General features: G+C 37.8%; 1 protein-coding gene across 7 annotated transcripts in view; it reads right to left on the bottom strand.

Moving 5' to 3' along the window:
- KIF6 (kinesin family member 6) overlaps window positions 1–17499 on the bottom strand; it is a 448516-nt gene that overhangs the window by 285123 nt on the left and 145894 nt on the right. For 5 of the 7 annotated variants that reach the window (XM_037842874.1, XM_037842876.1, XM_037842877.1 and 2 more), the window contains 2 exons: window positions 9344–9550; window positions 324–467 (listed from right to left, as the gene is read on the bottom strand). In XM_037842874.1, the coding sequence (XP_037698802.1) occupies window positions 324–467; window positions 9344–9550 (351 nt within the window). Of the gene's footprint in view, window positions 1–323; window positions 468–2229; window positions 2281–9343; window positions 9551–17499 lie in introns of those variants that run through there. The other 2 variants (XM_037842880.1, XM_037842881.1) reach the window with 2 other exon arrangements.

The raw sequence follows: 17499 nt of genomic DNA, 5'->3' as shown, positions 1-17499 counted from the left end.
AGTAATCAGGAGCAAAACAGAGCAGGAGTAGCTAATGGGTCATCTCTCATTTGGCTAAGATAACTAATCCAATAGCAGTCCTTCCAAAATTTTGTTTATGAGGCTTCTTCAAACAATCCTGTGCTATATGAGTTGATTCTCAAGTGAACGTATTATAATGCTGGCAAATAACCCAAAGCTGTGAACTGTGCACAGTATTAACCTCTGAAGGCATATCCCAATCCAGCTGAAAGGATGGAAACCCAACTGTGACCCTCCACGCCATCCCATGTACTAACAATAAAAACCCAGATTAAGCTCTCCAGCAAGAAGAACCAACATACATCGATATTCCTTTTCTCTAAAGAGAGGGTTGCAATCATAGTTGTCATGCAGTTGCCTCCCAAACTGTCTCTTAGGACACTGGTCATCATGGAGTTCCTATAGGGAATGTGTGAACGGTGTTTTTCTGAAAGAGCAATGATAACCTGTGGAAAAGTAGAAAAATAATGGCATCAACTTAGCAGAAAATGCACATCTGGCAAACAACTGCAATTGCAATAAAAATACAAAGAAAAATAACTAAATGCAGGAGAACACTCCACTCAGAATAAATATTTTAACAACAATATTCAGTACAATAATGGAGAAGATGGGTTAAAGTAAATGTAGCTAAACATAGTATGGTAGACCCTGTAATTTTTGGACAGATGAAATAACTTGTACAGAATTAAATACTCTGTTAATAATAGTCTGTATTCAGCTACTGGAAAATTTGTTTAAAAACACAAGTGTAAATGATGCCAGATTTTGATCCTAAAAAAATCAGACCCTGTGCTCCCATCTCCCAGGAAGAAGAGAGAGAATAGTAAATAAGAACTATGGGAGGCAGTATAGGACTGTGGTTGAGAGCCCAGGTTCTGGTGCCAGATTGTCGAGGTCCAAACCAAAGCCTAACCAGAGCACATCACTCAGTATCTCTACCTCAGTCTGCTTCTCTACAAAATAGGGATAAATACAGTAGCTGCCTCCTAGGTAGTTGGGATGATTAAAAGAATCAAAATGTGCAAATTTCTTTGAATAGTACCTAGTCCAAAATAAGCACTATATAAGGTGCTCGCAATTATTGTAGTTTACCTTGCTTCAGCTGGGGTTTGCTTATTCTAGTTCTCTTTAGTTTCTCAGGTCTTGAACAGGAAGGTATTATTTTTGTACTGCTGTACTAGATGGATGGGTATTAGACTCATGAATGGCTGCTCTGGGCCTGTCCCCAGAGGAAGCCACCAGGGGCTCAGGGTTATCCTGGGAAGAGGAATCGAGGGCTGGGATGCCCACTGCAAAGCAGCAGGAAATTACCACAGATGTGACTTCTGGAGCATCACAACACACTGGCTACTGCAAATACCTCAGCCTGAACCTGTCATTGTTCTAGTCTTCCCTCCTCCTAGAGGCATAATTCCCATCATGAGACCCTCTTGCACTTCTTTGGTTTACAAAACAAAGAGGGAACATCATTTTTTGACGGCCATTTTGAGCAAAAAACATGTAAGTACTACACATGTAAAGGTGTTGCTTTAAATTCATGACCACAGATTTTGCTACAAACCTGCAATCCTATAATATTTCTCTCAAAAATCAATTTTCCACTGTCAGAAATGAGGCCTTCATATCTTCTCCTTTTTCTTCCAACCTCTATCCACACTCCCGCACCTCCTCACCCACACCTGCAGTCTGAGCTGATGCCCACCTTTCTACCAGAGCTGGAAAAATACCAGCAACCTGATCAGAGCTATCTCATGCCCCATCATCAAATTCCCCTTATCCTCTGCCTTTCCTCCTGTTACTGTCCTGCTCCATCTAGGGCCAGTCCTGTAGCCTCTCCCTCTTCCGCTCTCATCGCTTTGCTCCAACAGTTACCCCTTTCTCTTCTGAACTAATTTCTCTTTCTAATTTGGACCATTCCTATCTGTATGCCCACTATAGCACTAAAATGACTCTTGTCCAGGTCATCAGCAATCTCCATTTTGCCAAATGCATTGTATGCCATCTCACTAGACTTCTGGGTTGAGTAAGCATTCAACACAGATGCTCATTTCTTCCTATGGGAAATATTTCATTTACTTGGTGTTCTAGTTTGCTAATGCTGCTGGAATGCAAAACACCAGAGACGGATTGGCTTTTATAAAAGGGGGTTTATTTGGTTATGAAGTTACATTCTTAAGGCCGTAAGTGTCCATCAACAAAGGGTACCTTCACTGGAGGATGGCCAATGGTGTCCAGAAAATCTCTGTTAGCTGGGAAGGCACGTGGCTGGCGTCTGCTCCGAAGTTCTGTTTTCAAAATGGCCTTCTCCCAGGATGTTCCTCTCTCGGCTGCAGTTCCTCAAACATGTCACTCTTAGTTGTCCTTGGGGCATTTGTCCTCTCTCAGCTTCTCCGGAGCAAGAGTCTGCTTCAATGGCCATCTTCAAACTGTCTCTCATCTGCAGCTCCTGTGCTTTCTTCAAAGTGTCCCTCTTGGCTGTAGCAGCTTGCTTCTTCTGTCTGATCTTATATAGTGCTCCAGTAATTTAATTCAGACCCGCCCAATGGGCAGCCAACACCTCCATGGAAATTATCCGATCAGAGTCATCATCCACAGTTGGGTGGGGTGCATCTCCATGGAAACACTCAAAGAATTACAGTCTAATTAACACTGATAATGTCTGCCCACACAAGATTACATCAAAGATAATGGCGTTTGGGGGGACATAATACATTCAAACTGACACACTTGGTAATCAGGGCACCATGCTTTCCTGGTTTTCAACTTTCCTCAAAAATTAGTTCTTTTTTTAATGGTTCCTATTCTTCTTCCCAAGTTAAAAAAAATATTAAAGTGCCCAAGGGCTCAGTCCTTGATCCTCTTTTCTTTGTTATCTATACTTTCTCCCTACATAATTCCTGGCTTTAAATACCGTTTATAACCTGGCGTTTCCACATCATCCACCTCAACCTCCTCCTGAGCTACTATATTCCTGGCCACTGTACATCTCCACCTGGATTTCTACTCTTGATTATCAATCCTCTCTACCTCCCAAACCTGCTTCTTTCAGGATTTATCCACAATTATTAATGGCACCATCCACCTAATTGCTCAGGCCAAAAACCTAGGCAACATTCTTGATTTCCTCTTGCCTCCAATCCATCACAGGTCGAGTTTTTATGTTTACCTACAAAACATACCCAGAATTGGACTACTTCTTACCACCTCTTCTGTGACCACTCCAGTCCTAGCCACTATGGTCCCTGCCTTGGACAACTGCACAAGGCTTTCGATCAGTCTTCCTGCTTCCACTTTTGCCCTCCCGGGTCTATTCTCCACATAGCAACCAGAGGAATCTTTGTAAAATATGTTACATCAAGTCACTCCCCTGCTTACAGCCTTTAACTAGCTTTAGTTAGTTTAATAAAACAACTCCTGTGTGATCCCCTCCCTGTCTACCTATTTGAGCTCATCCCCTGTCATGCTCCCATTGCCCACATTGGCCTTCTTGCTATTGTTCCAACATGCCAAGTTTGCCCCACATCAGAGCCTTTGAACTTGTTCCTTCTGCATAGAATGCTCTTGCTCCAGACTTTTGTACAGTTTCCTGCTTCTCATCATTCAAATCTTGGCTCAAATTTTATCTCCTCAGAGGGGCTTTCCCCAAACACCTTATCACAAATAACACAGCTATCACCTGCCTGTAATTTTATTTTTCTTTTAGTACTTATCAGTATTTGAAATTATATTTATTTCTGTGTTGTCTGCTTCCCCACTAGAATTTCTGCTCCCCAAGGCCAGGAACTTTGTCCCTCTGGTTCTCAGGTATATCCCCACTGCCTAGAACAGTGTCCAGAACCTAGTACATGTTGCAGAAACTAAGTTGTCTCACTCTGCTCTCTTGACAACTGTCATTCTTATTTGACTTTCTATATTATAAACTCTGGAAAGTGAAGATCTACACTGTCTAATATCTCTTGCAACTGTTTTTTTTTTTTTTTTACATGAGACCTAGCTAACACCAAACAGACATACCTGTGTGGAATTTGGAGGTGAGCAGAGAGAAGTGGTGGCCATACAGAAAGAGGCTAGATTTGTGGGAGAGCATGGTGGCAGAGGCATCTGGCTCTTCTAAAATTTCTGGAATCCAGGACTTATTGTCCTAAATGCCAAGTGGGAATAACAGGAGTGTTTTACTAGGGCAGTTCAGTGATGTGGTTAGGTGTGGACTCTAGTTGCTCGCTCCTGGCTGTGTGGCATCTGAGCCCAGTTTTCTGACTTTTCTTGAGGTTCTTTAAGCTTAATAAATACCATGCTGCTTAAATTAGCCACAGTGGGTTTTCCAGTTGGCAATTAAGAAATCTGACTAATACAATGTATGCACAACAAATTTTTGTTACATGAATGAATGAGCAGATTTATTAGTTTCAAGTAGGAAGTCAGTGAAGGTTGCTAGAAGGGAATAAAATTGGGGGGGTAATTAAATTTCAGTGTAATTGGTGAGGAAGTGGGCAGTATGGCAGATACAAGTCTGAGTGGCAAGGTGGTAGTACAGGATACTGAGCAGAGATGCAGGCCCTGATAGCCAAGAGATAAATGAAATCTCTGAAACAGGCTGGGTAGGCCAAGTATGAAATACCAGAACAAACAGGGATTTGTCTAAACATGTGCAGAGAGGGTGCATTTATTGTTTATGAATCACCAGTTAAGTGCCTAACAACATTCTAAGTACTCTGAAGTACTTTCATGTTTTTTTTTCTTGCTCCAGGAAACAATATTGATATCTATTCTATTCAACAGCATTATTGACAACTTAGATGACAAAAAGAATAGGTATATTAAACTTTTTGTTAATATTAAATTAAATGGTTTATTAGTTAACTTGCTTTTGGTTGTGAGTAATGGAAAATGTAACCCAACTATCTTCAACCATAAGGGAAATTTATTGGTTCACATAACTGAAATAGGAAAGGCTTTAGGTTAGAAATAATCCAAGAGCTCAGTGCTACCACCAATGACCTAGTTTTTAACCCATGTATCTTCTCTACCTTCCATGTGGTAGAAGTCTATTTCTCCTCATTGTCACAGGATAGCTGCCAAAAGCCCTGATGTTACATAATTCCATATTCACAGCTCAAGTGAGAGAGGACTTTTCCTCCCTAATCATTAAATGAAAGCCTTGCACTTTACTAGGACTACTTGGGTCATGAACCCACCCATGAACCAATCATGGTAGCCAGGAGAAAGACATACACCAATTGGCTGAGACCAGTGGGGATCTACCTCTGGAGGTGGAGGTGGATTCCATATGACCCAAATCACATGACTGCTACCCACTGAAATGGATGTTGGAGTGGCAAACCCAATGTCCTCTCCAGAGAGGGTTCTAAAATTGTTAAGGAATTAAAATTCAAAATGGGCATTATGGATTAGAAAATACAGTCTTACAAAATGGAGGAAATGAAGACAGTACATGACAAAATAAAGATCAAGGATTTGGAGTCAGAATCCAGCTTCCCCATATATATGTTCTTAAATTTTCAAATTTACTAGTCTCTGTTCCCTTACCTGTAAAATTTAGAATGCCTGCCATTCTCACAGAAATGTTTTAAAGATCAAGAAAGATCATTTCTGGGATAATTTTTAGTTAAACTAAAAGCACTCAGTGTTGTGGAGCGGTGTTCATGCTGTCTTCTTTAGGACCCCTTGAGGGACTTGCTACAGTCATATAAACCCAGACCTAGGCCATTTCTTCAGAAGAGGACCCTGTGCAGGTAACTTAGTAGCTCTAAGGTATGGTCCAGGGGGCATTAGGGATATCATTATAAATCTAGTTGCAGCAGATACAAATCTTTGGAGTGACATGGAAATTGCAGGCATTTGGGAGGCAGAAGTAGATCACATTTTATGGGGCTGCTCTGGAATCTCTAAATTGAGCAGGAAACAAATTATCTTCTGGATAGCACAGGGTAAGGTGGTCATACACCTGGTTTTATAAAATATTTACTTCTATTTTGGATTTCCTGTATAAATATAATGACAAATGTTCCCAAAGGCATTCTTTAAGTGACAAAGAGCAGAACATCACATTATGCTCAATAATATCTCTAAGTACCAAGAAGCTGTGCTTGGAATCAATAATTTGGTTTACTATTTAATGAATTGAAGAGATTTTCTTTTACAGAGTTCAGAAGGGCAAGGGAAATTATCCCTTGAAAACTGACAGCAGTTAGCAGGGGTTACAACCAGCACTAGCACCATCAGCTTTCCTCCTCCACACAACAGCCAGTGGAAGCCAAGTGGAAACTGAGACTCTGAAAAAGTCCCACTTGCATTGGATAACTGGCTGAAAGCAGCCCCGATTCTGATTTCTGTTGAGGTAGAGAGCAAACGCTCTCTGTTCCCAGTGGTTTCTCACTTGGTGTTTGAGCTGACAGAGACCGTAGGTCACACAGGGGCATTCAGTAATGTTTACAGTCAGAACAAGTATGTGCTTCTCCCTTCCTTTTTCTCCCATGGACTCAATTTCTAAAGCCAAGATATACCCTGTTATTGTGGCTTAACATGTTTTTGAGGAAACTTTTTGGAAAAAGTACTGCATACACAGGGAGAACTCCAAAACCAACATTATTCTGGCAAACAGAAAGTTATTTACTTATGAGCACAATAAGGTGCATTCAACTCAGAAAGGCTGCACCTTGCTAGCAGGTGTGAGGTCTCACAATTATGGTCAGAAAGGCAATTATAATTCTGCAAGAAAGTTTTATAACCAGTTTGGGCTAATTAATGTAAGACAGGTTATCAGTCTATTTTCTTTTCCATCTCCATTTGATGTACTGAAACTGAGACTAGAGGACATAATTACTAACACTTATATGGATTTCTATTACAGCAGTTATCTTATTCTACTGTAAGTATTTGTTTATATGTTTTGCTCTTTCACTGGGTAACATGATAGCACAGGCTATTTCTCAATCATACATTTAACCCATTGCCTAAGCTCACTACTCCCAGTGGACATTCAATCATGATTTGTTGAATGAATGAATGAATGAATGAAACTTGTTAAACTATATTGTCTCACACTCTCAGTCCCATTATCCTCATTAAGATAAAGTACTATATAAGGAGGATTTGGTTATAAAAGTATTTTATTCTGTTACTCCATTACCTACCTGCTCTTCTTATTCTCATTCCTGTGTACTCATGGGTTCTCTTCTACCACCTACTTGCTTTCTAGCAGCTACTACTAGACTTCCTCAACCCACGTGCCCATATCCACATCCTCCAACTTTTCCAAACCTATGTTTCTTTCCACTTCAGTTAATCTCCTCTCCTTCTCTCTCCATTATTTTATCCTATAACCTCAGTCCCTCCTGTGAAAGTACTTGTTTATCAGCGTAAATTGTTATCAACTCACGCAGTGGGTGAAGATAAAATAAATAAATTACATGCAGAGAACCAAGGATCAGCGACCTGCAGATGTCTGTGAGACCCTGAATGGATTGACGCCCCTGGACTAGCTCTAAGGGCTGATGTGCTCAGGGTTAGCACTGGGCTCAAGCCGGGAGTCCCGCTGCCTGACATGCTCCACCCCCATCCCTGCCTGCCTCACTCCTCTGCTTAATATGATGCCCTCACAGAACCCTCCCTTAATATCACCCCTCCAACTAAGTCACAGCCCCCACTACAAGCTCTCCTCACTCCTTTTCTTTTCTCTTCACAGTTCTCACCTGGATTACCGCAACATACTTAATGATTACTTATTTAATGCATGTCTCCCTGCACCGGAATATGGCATCTTTGAGGCAAGAACTGTTTCTATTTTGTTCATCCCTGTGTCCCAGTGCCTCACACTGTCCTTGGCACATTATAGGTCCTTATAAATATTTGTTAAATAAATAAGTTGTACAGAAAATCAGATGCCACACAGCCACCAAGCCTACTCACATGAGGCTGTTACAAGAATTTTGAAGAGGAGAAATGTAGGGACAAGAAAAATTTTAGCTACAAGTAGCAGCTTGCAAAGGTTGTGGTAGAATGAAGATAAAAAGAATTAGGGGCAGAACACTTCTCTTGAGTGATTATAATTGGTTGGAAATCTGATTCAACTGATGAACTTACTTTGGTATGAACAGATGGCCATAATGGGAATTAAAACAGCTAGTGCTACCATAAGAAATAAAGCACTTTGAATATAGCATCCTATGAAGTAAAAGCTCTGTGATGTGTAAGAAGTGTGTAATATTTGAGCAAGAAAAAGCTCAGGAATGCTGACTCTTGTAAGAAACACTTTGCCTGACCTGAGTGCCATCAGGCCTTAATCACTGGGTGCTACATTGCTGAGATTCACAGGGTCAGAGCCTAACTGTGCACACCTTGTTCAGATAGGGCTCCCTGGGTTTTCTCTCAATCAGATTTTCAGCCCACTCGACCATTACAAAGCACTGAGCAGCATCAAGACACTATCAGTCTCTACAGGGTTCATTCAGCAGTTAAAAGAAGCTTTTTGTTTTCTCAGATCTTTCAGTCTTCAACATTCATGAACAAGTCCTTCTGCCTCAACAATATACTCTGTACTTTCTCACTCCAGGTTTTGATCCTCTTTTTTTTTTTTTTTTTTTTTAGAATTTGGAAATGGTTGCCATCTTCAACATTCAGTGTAACTCACTTATAATCACAGAGCTGAAATTATCTAATTCAACTGAGAAATTATCTAATTGAATCCATTCATTTTAGAGATAAGGTATGTTCTTTTTTAGAGATTTATTTCACTAAATTCATATGAGCTTTCTCTACTCTTGGAATTAAACTCAGAAATTTAAAATAGAACATGAAATAGGTGAATTGTAGTCAAACTGGAGCAGGGAGAAGAAGCTATAGAGGGCAAAGAGAATCATTGCAGAACCAAAATACCAACTATATGAGGTCACCAGGAGCTGAAAAAATACTGGGCATCTTAAAGTCATGTTCCTATAGCTAATTTACTAGCCTCAAAAAAACAGGCCACAGGAGGCCATTTATTACCTTTATTCACACCTACTACTACTTTTATAATAAAGACAATAAGGCATAATTAAAAAAAAAAACAAAAACATAGATTTTGGAGCCAAGCAAATCTAGATTCAAATTCTCACCCCACCACTAGCTGGGTAACTTTGGGAAGTTCCCGAGCCTGAGTTTCAACACCTATAAAATGGGGGTGATAACTACTATCTACAATGTAGGGCTGTTGTGAGGTTTAATGACATGGTATATGATAATGCTAGTTGAATGCCTGATGCATTAGAGACAATCGACAAATGGTAACTATAGTTATATTCCGTTCTGACCATTTTACCTGTTCTAAGTAATGTAGTGACAAGTTGATGTATTTGGCCTCTGTTAGGAGCTGCCCCCCTATTCCAGTCTTTGCAACTCGCTCTGAGCCAGCCAGGTCAACCAAATGAAGTTTTGCATGTCGGACAGTCACAGATCCTGGTTCCTTGCTTGATAAGTGAATAGTGAAAATGCAGTGGGAACGGGTTGAAGCTTGGTTCATAGGAGTCTATAAAAAAGAAATAGCAAACAAAAATAATTGGAACAATGAGAGTTTCTGAAGAATGCCAAGAAATTTTAATTTATATTTTTAATGATAAGACATTTCCCATGAAGCCAACACTGTCAAATGGAGCAAAACAGTTGTAGCTAAGAATCTTAAAATGAGTTCATTCCAACATATTATGTTTTGAATAAATGAATGATAACAGATGTGGATGAGTTGATTCAGAAGGTCAGAAAGGAGTTCTAATGAGGTTAAGTTAGTCTTCTTACCAATATGATAAACTTATTTCATTACATGACTATAATTCATGCCTTAAGTAGGGGCAGCCATACTGAAAATGCTTAATGTTAATCTCAAGGGAAAAGAGGTGAGAATATATGTAAAGAGCATCACAATTCATCATCACAATTGTAAAAACAACCTGAAGACAAGGATGGCTACCATCTCTGCTACCACTCAACACTAAACTAGGAGGTTCTAGCCAATGTACTAAATAAGAAAAAAAACTACAAGAAATAAAGATAGGAAGTGATTAAAATTATGCACAGAAAATATGGTAGTCTACATAGAAAACCCAACAGCATCTACAAACTATTAAGAACTTATAAAGCTCAACAGGGCTGCTGAATGCAAGATCAATAGGCAAAATCAATGAAGTTCTAATAACCAAGTAATAACTAATCAGGAAATATTATTCATAATGGTTACAAAGAGTATGAGATGACAAAGTATTAATCTTATTTTAAAATGTGCAATGTATAGGGAAAATAATGAGACAATACTAAAAGACACAAAAAGAGAACCTGAATAAATGGAGTGATATACATGAATATACCATTTCATGGATGGGAAAGCTGAAAATTAATCTATATATTAACCTATAAATTCAAGGCAATTGAAATTAAAATGCCACAGATTTTGTTTGTGGAACATGGGAAAAAGTGATTTAAAAAATGATATGGAAGGGCAAATATTCAAATATAACAAAAAGCAATTCTGTGAAAGAATAAGGAAGGGCAACTTGCTCTGCCATATTTCAAGGTGTATTAAAAAATCCATAGTAATTAAAATGGTGTGACATTGGTGCAGGAGCAGACAGCTGGATCAGTGAACTTGGCTGTGCTCATTTAAGAACTCTGTATAGGGCAGAAGTTGACATTACCCCACAGTGGAGAAAGGATGGACTAATTAATAAATGGTGCTGGATTAACTATCCATCTTGAAAAAATAAATTTAGATTGCTTTCCCATTTCATATACACACATAAATTCCAGAATGGATTAAAGACTTATGGATAAAATAACACTTTAACACTAATACAAGAAAATATACCTTAATCCAAGGGAGTAATGGATTCTTTTTTACATTTTACATAATGTATAAAACACACACAAAAAAGAACTGATTTAAAATATTTGACCAAATCAAAATTAAAAAAAAACTTCTGTGTGATAAAATTTACCACAAAGTTAAAAGATTGAGAGAATATGCTTGCAATACGTAAGTCTGACAAAAGATTAATATTTGAAATAAAGAACTCCCAAAAATCAATAGGAAAAAGAAACAATTTAGGAAAAAAAAATGGACAAAAGATATGAACAGTCACAAAGATGAAACCTGAAAATACTTAATATTTGAAAAAAATGCTCAACCTTACAAATAATCAGGACCACATAAATTAGAACCATTATAATAAACTATTTTATACCTAACAGACTGACTAAAATTTAAAATAATAGCCTAACAAAAACAAGTGTTGGTGAAGATATAGCTATATGGGAACTTTTATATTCTGATGGTGGGAACATAAACTGTTAAAATCTTTTTTGAAAGCAATTTGACAATATCCAGTAGATAGCAATACACTACTGGGTATATTTTCTAGAGAGAAATCTGGGAGAAATCTCTCTCAATTTATATATGGAGTGGGGGGGGTGGCATTCACTGATTCAGTGCAACATTGGGATAGCAAGAAATTGGTGCAAGATGTACAACTTAGTGGACATCTGTGGAGTATAATTCAAACAATGGGATACCATATAAAGAATTCAAATGATAGAATACCATAGAAAGAGTACTGTAAAAGTTAAAACGAAGCAACTTTTGGATAGATTGACATGATAAGAGTTCTAAAATAGAATGCTGAGGAAAAACAAGTAAAAATATTAACACTATGATAGAATTTACATAATTAAAAAGCAATATTATGTTCATGGAGTTATAAATTATGTCATTGAAATAATCAAAATATAGATTGAAAGGATACAGGAAATTAATGGGAGTGATTGCCTTTGTGAGAGGTGGAGGTGAAAGGGCCTGGGATGTTAGTCACATTATTCCCTGTACTTTTTTGTGTTTTAATTTTTTTAAAGGAAGAAATCCAACTTTAATTGCATGTTCTATGGATGATAGGTTAGCAGTATCATCCTCATCCTCTCAAACAATGAAAAACTAAAAATATTTCAAATGCATGGTCATATTAGTAAATGTGTTCAGACCCCCATCTATGTAAGATGACATTTTACCCAAGAATTTCAATATGAATGCATATGTACACGGACACAGTGACATATTGGATGCTATTTCAACCAGGAATTGTTCCTGTGAATTCTTGATAGACACCATAGTTGAGTTATACCAACTAGCAAAATACACAGATGTCAAAATACTGTCATAGTTTTGGTGATGATGATATACCTAGTGAGTTAAATGGGCTGAAATTTTGACCCATTATTTGTTGCTGCAATAACTATACCCAAACCTAGCCAGTGTGTGATTTTGCATGCTAAAGTGGATCAGCAAATAACTGTGCATGTAAAACCACAAACTCAAAATTAGAAACTAAGTTGAGGTGTTTTGGAAGTTACTGTTAGTTATTTGCAGAACTTAAACATGGGTTCCATTTCACTGTTATAATCACACAACAATAAATCCTACAGTACTGTAATGAAAGTCAAATCGACAATTGATATAAAGGAATAACATAGAGACCATCCCCCAACAGCTCTCTTTAGCCTCTAACCTGATATGCTGAAATCACAATAAAATGTGGAACACCGACAAATATTGGAAGAGTGGATCCATTTCAAAGGAATGTGAGATTTATATCAAATTAAATTGTATTTCTGGAATCTGTAATTAAAATACAGCAATAGACTCTAAGAGCCCATGCCTACAGTTTTCTAACGTCTCATAAATATTTTCTGCATGAAGTAGTAGTAGTGTCCTCTTAGCTAAAATTTTCTTAAACCTCAGAGAACATTCCTTATGTGTAGTAGTTTAAGCGTAATTGGATGTGCCGGTATCTGCTCTGTGTTTATTTAAGGACGCCTTTGTCCCATAGACATGCCCCTATGTTTGTCCTTTTAAAGGTAAAATTGTATTAAAACATTTCTAAAACTGCCTAAGAACACATGGCACCATCTAGGCAGAAATTACTTTAAATTTAAGCACACATTTTAAACAAATGTGCTTTTGGCACTAAGGACTGTGCCTCTGGAAAATTTCTAGTGATGATTAATCATCTGCATGCAGAGAGCTTTTACGTTTCATATCAGTCAGTGTAGACAGCTCTGTGCTGGGCCGTGTAGAGACTATAAGGAAAATAAGGCATGGACCTTACCCTCAAGGAACTTATAATCTAGTTCAAGAGCTGAAACCCAACACGTGAAATGAGAAGGAACAATGAGAAAGAGGCAAGATGTGTGTAAAAAGAAAGTGGTCTGTTCTCAGCAGTGAGCATCCTAATACTTAAGGTAATATCTGAGAACGCTAACCCTACCCTCATTCTGGAGATCCTCCCTCCACCTTACCAATCCTCCTTGTTTCTAGAGTCCAAACTCTCCTGGTCCTTTCCATCTCTAACCACTCTACATCCTTTTCCTTTACTGGACACACTTCTTTTCAGTCCCTAAAAATAGGTGGACCCTAAGCTATCTATGGTCATCGTATTTCTTCCCCTTGGGAAACTAATCTTCTTCTATAGCTCTCATCCTCATTGGACAGGAAATGTAGTGTAGTTAAAAAAAAAAAAAAAAAAAAAAAAAAAAGGAAAACACAAAATTTAGAATTTGTATCGGATGACCTGGTTTCAAGTCCTGGTTCTGTCATTTACTAGTTTGAAACCTTATGCAAATTTACATGAAGTAAACTTTGTTTTTCAATTTTTACCTCTATCAGAAAAGTGAGTGATGTTGGTTTAAGGTGAATCAATGCTGACTCTTTTCTGAATGTTTACTATTATTTAAAAATCATTTATTAGTTTCTTTTTCTAGGACTTGCTATAAAAACTATTAAACTTGTCATTTTCCAAATTTATTTTCCCTTTTGGAAAATTAAGAAAAGAAGCTTTTCTTTTACGGAGTGAAAGTTTAAAACCCAGGGTCAATGGATCCCTTACAGATTTCATCATATCTTTAGCCTGTGGTCAGTGAAAGTTAGTTTTCTTCTTTCCCGTCCCCAGCATAGCAAAATTGTACTTCTCACTGAAGGTCCATCTTGAAAGATTACCTCCTTCCCAAAGATTCTCTACATCAATTCTGAGCTTGGAGAGTGCAGAAATTGTATGGTCCATCATGGTAACCCTAGTAGAGCACAGTGGTTCTCAAAAATATTTGTTAAATTGTTGAGTCTTGCTTATTTGAAGTTTCAAAAATCTTCAAATAATTCTGATACTATATCTACAAATTCTTTAAGTCCCTGGAATATAATTCATTTCAGTCTAGAAAACTAGAACTATTTTAAACAGCTAGATTGACTAAAATCTCTCTGCCTATCTGGGGCTTTGATTATTCTGGTGCTGATTCTAAAGCTCTTAACCACTACTCCCTACATCTTCTACTACCATTTCTCTTGCCTAGAATGCCCTCTTGTTGAAGTAGGTCCCTTCCCTCCTCCTAATATAAGCCTACTCAAAATTCCTATCTTCATGAACTTCCTTGGACTAACCCCAATTGGCATTAGCCACTGCATTCAGATAGGACAGTTAGTATTTGTGCATACAGTAGAAAATCATTAAAATGGAAGTCCAATTCCTGGAAGGATTCAAAGGATGGATTCTTCCAAATGGATTTTTAAGTGTTCATTGTTTAAAATATGATGTCACTGTAATGAACAATTTGCTACAGTAGGCAGTGAGGGGTGATGGTGTGATTCATCAGGCTGCAAATGAGTGTTTGGTGTGGTATAAACAGAGTGGTGTAGATTGTAAAAGGTGACTCAAAAATTACCCCATCAGACAGTAGTGGCTTCAAAATATCTGTATAGAAGGGGTTTGGAGCAGCAATGTATGTGTGGAGGTGGTACTTGAAGCTGCTTTTGTAGACCACTTTATATAACATGGGAGTAAGTCAAGAAAATATCAAATGCACACACCGAAGAATGGAGGGCAGCACTAAAGCCCCTTCTCCTACAGCTCTTGAAGCCACTTACTGACACTGGCATGGCTACCACTCTCAGAAGCTATTTTGCATGATTAAAAATCCTAAAGTTTCATTAAAGCAGAATCATTTTTACAGAGTAGGAGATACTCCTAGACTGAAAGCCTAGATTTGAAAAGAATCGGAACCAGAATAATCAGGTAACACTGATAAATACTTTCAAAAGCTTTGTTTTATCATCTTCCCTTTTGGTTCTGCAGATGTACAACAACCAATCCTCATTCTTTATGATTTTGTGGCACATATTCTTAGCAGATTAACAAGGATTCCCTGTAAATTAAAATCTTCACTTATTTTTCATTATTTCCTGATGATGATGACAATGATGATGATGGTGTGTGTGCTTGTGTGTGTGTGGCTCATCTAGTGTAACTCAGATGTTTTCAGTCACTTAAAAATGACAACTTCATTTGAAAGTTTCTTTATTTCTTACCGTATCTTATAACTTATATTATAATTCATTCCTGTGTATCAAAATGTCTTTTTTCTTCCCACTTTGCTATTTTGGGATGAAATACCTGAATAAAAAATCTCACTAATCTGGAAAAGGCCAGGTAAAGAAAACCTCTCTAAGACTGAAGAAGAAATTATAATGTATAAGTCTGTGATTTTTCAAAGCAAACCAAATAAAACAGCAGCAACAACAGAGAACCCAGATTTTCATTTTAATTCTGTTTGCTAACACTTTCTAACCAGATATCCTAATTCATCTTTCCTCCGCTCATGTGCTCCGTATGGACTGAAGATGAAAAATACTAGCCTTCATTTGGTTTCTTCAAAATATTTTCTAGGCTCATATCCCAGTCTTTCAGGTTAAACCTCACCCTTAACTAAGGATTACCTAATCTTCACACACACTATCAGTTAAGTGCTTCCTTATTGAGTTCCTCCCGTATTAAATGGATTGGATTAGGTGCCCTTGATGTGCTATAACTCAGCCACGAAATGTGAGGACAGTTACTATTTGTGATGTTTTAGCACTTTAACCTATAAACACCCGTTTCGATCTTTTCTGGGGTTGTTTCAAAACACGCTGCCTAGCAGCAAATTATCCCCAATAGGATATTCCTCCATGGGAATTCATAAACTTCTCATTTTATTTCTGACTTTTGTTTATATGACACCTTGGTTTTAGAAAAGTAATCAAAATCATTTCCCCCCAGTTGGAGGCTTCTAGGTCCTTTTCTTAACCAATATATTGTTAAAATAGTTTTCTAAGAGAGAAAAACAGACTGGGCAAGACAATTTTGTTTAAAATTTAAAAATAAGCTTTGGAGCAATCTGGAACATAAAATAAGAATGTTCTTTCTAACAATTGACTCATCTTTCTGATAAGAATAGTCTAGTGTGCTTTGTGATACCATTCCTCCTGGGGTCAATTTCATAGATTTTTGATTTTCATATCCTCAAAGATCTATTAGCTGACTTAATAATTTTAGGAAAACTGAATGTCACAATTAGTGATTGTTCTGCTGAAGCTTCCTCTGGTAGATATCAGGATAGAGATGATTGCTCCCTGAGGGTCATTTCTCCAGGATTTGGCAAATCAAAATAAAACATATTTATATCAAAATCTAAGCATGCACACTATATAATTTCACTTTTATGGTCAGTTTATTGAAACACCATAATTACATGGAGCCTTGAATGGGGACTGAGATCTGGTTGGTTTTTACAGGTTAGCATGAAGTCCCAATACATCCCAGAGTAATTTGGGCAGAGAATAAAAAGTATTTGCAAAGCCCCCTTGAGGGACTGGGAAAAAAATGTGGAAATATTAAATTCCCCACCTGGGGAATTCCTGATATTCTTGCAAATATTGGGGACTACCAGTTTAGTAGGCCAAGCCCTTGATTTTGGGGCTTGACCTTATGAAGCTTGTTACAGCAAAGGAGAGGCTAAGCTTACTTATAATTGTGCCTAAGAGTCACTCTCAGAAAACCTCTTCTGTTGCTCAGATGTGGCCTCCTTTTCTAAGCCAACTTGGCATGTGGACTTGCTGCCTTTCCCCTCTACAGGGGACATGACTCCCAGGGGTGTAAATCTCCCTGGTAACATGGGACATGACTCCCGGGGATGAGCCTGGACCCAGCACTGTAGTATAGAGAAAGCCTTCGGGACCAAAAGGGGGAAGAGAAATGAAACAAAATAAAGTTTCAGTGGCTGAGAGATTTCAAATGTAGTCAAGAGGTCATTCTGGAGGTTATTGTTCTGCATTATATAGATATCCCTTTTAGTTTTTAGCATATTAGAATACCTAGAAGGAAATACCTGAAACTGTTGAACTGCAATCCAGTATCCTTGATTCTTGAAGATGACTGTATAACTATATAGCTTATATAGTATGATGGTGTGATTGGAAAACCTTGTGGCTCACACTCCCTTTATCCAGTGTATGGGCAGATGAGTAGGAAAATGGGACAAAAAGTAAATGAATAATGGGGGGAAGAAGGGGTATAGGTTTTGAGTGTTCTGTTTTACTTTTATTTTTATTTTTATTCTTACGTTTATTTT

This window comes from Choloepus didactylus, chromosome 7 (genome assembly GCF_015220235.1).
Source record: "Choloepus didactylus isolate mChoDid1 chromosome 7, mChoDid1.pri, whole genome shotgun sequence".
Lineage (NCBI taxonomy): Eukaryota > Metazoa > Chordata > Mammalia > Pilosa > Megalonychidae > Choloepus > Choloepus didactylus.
This window is presented reverse-complemented; position numbering and strand designations above follow the sequence as displayed.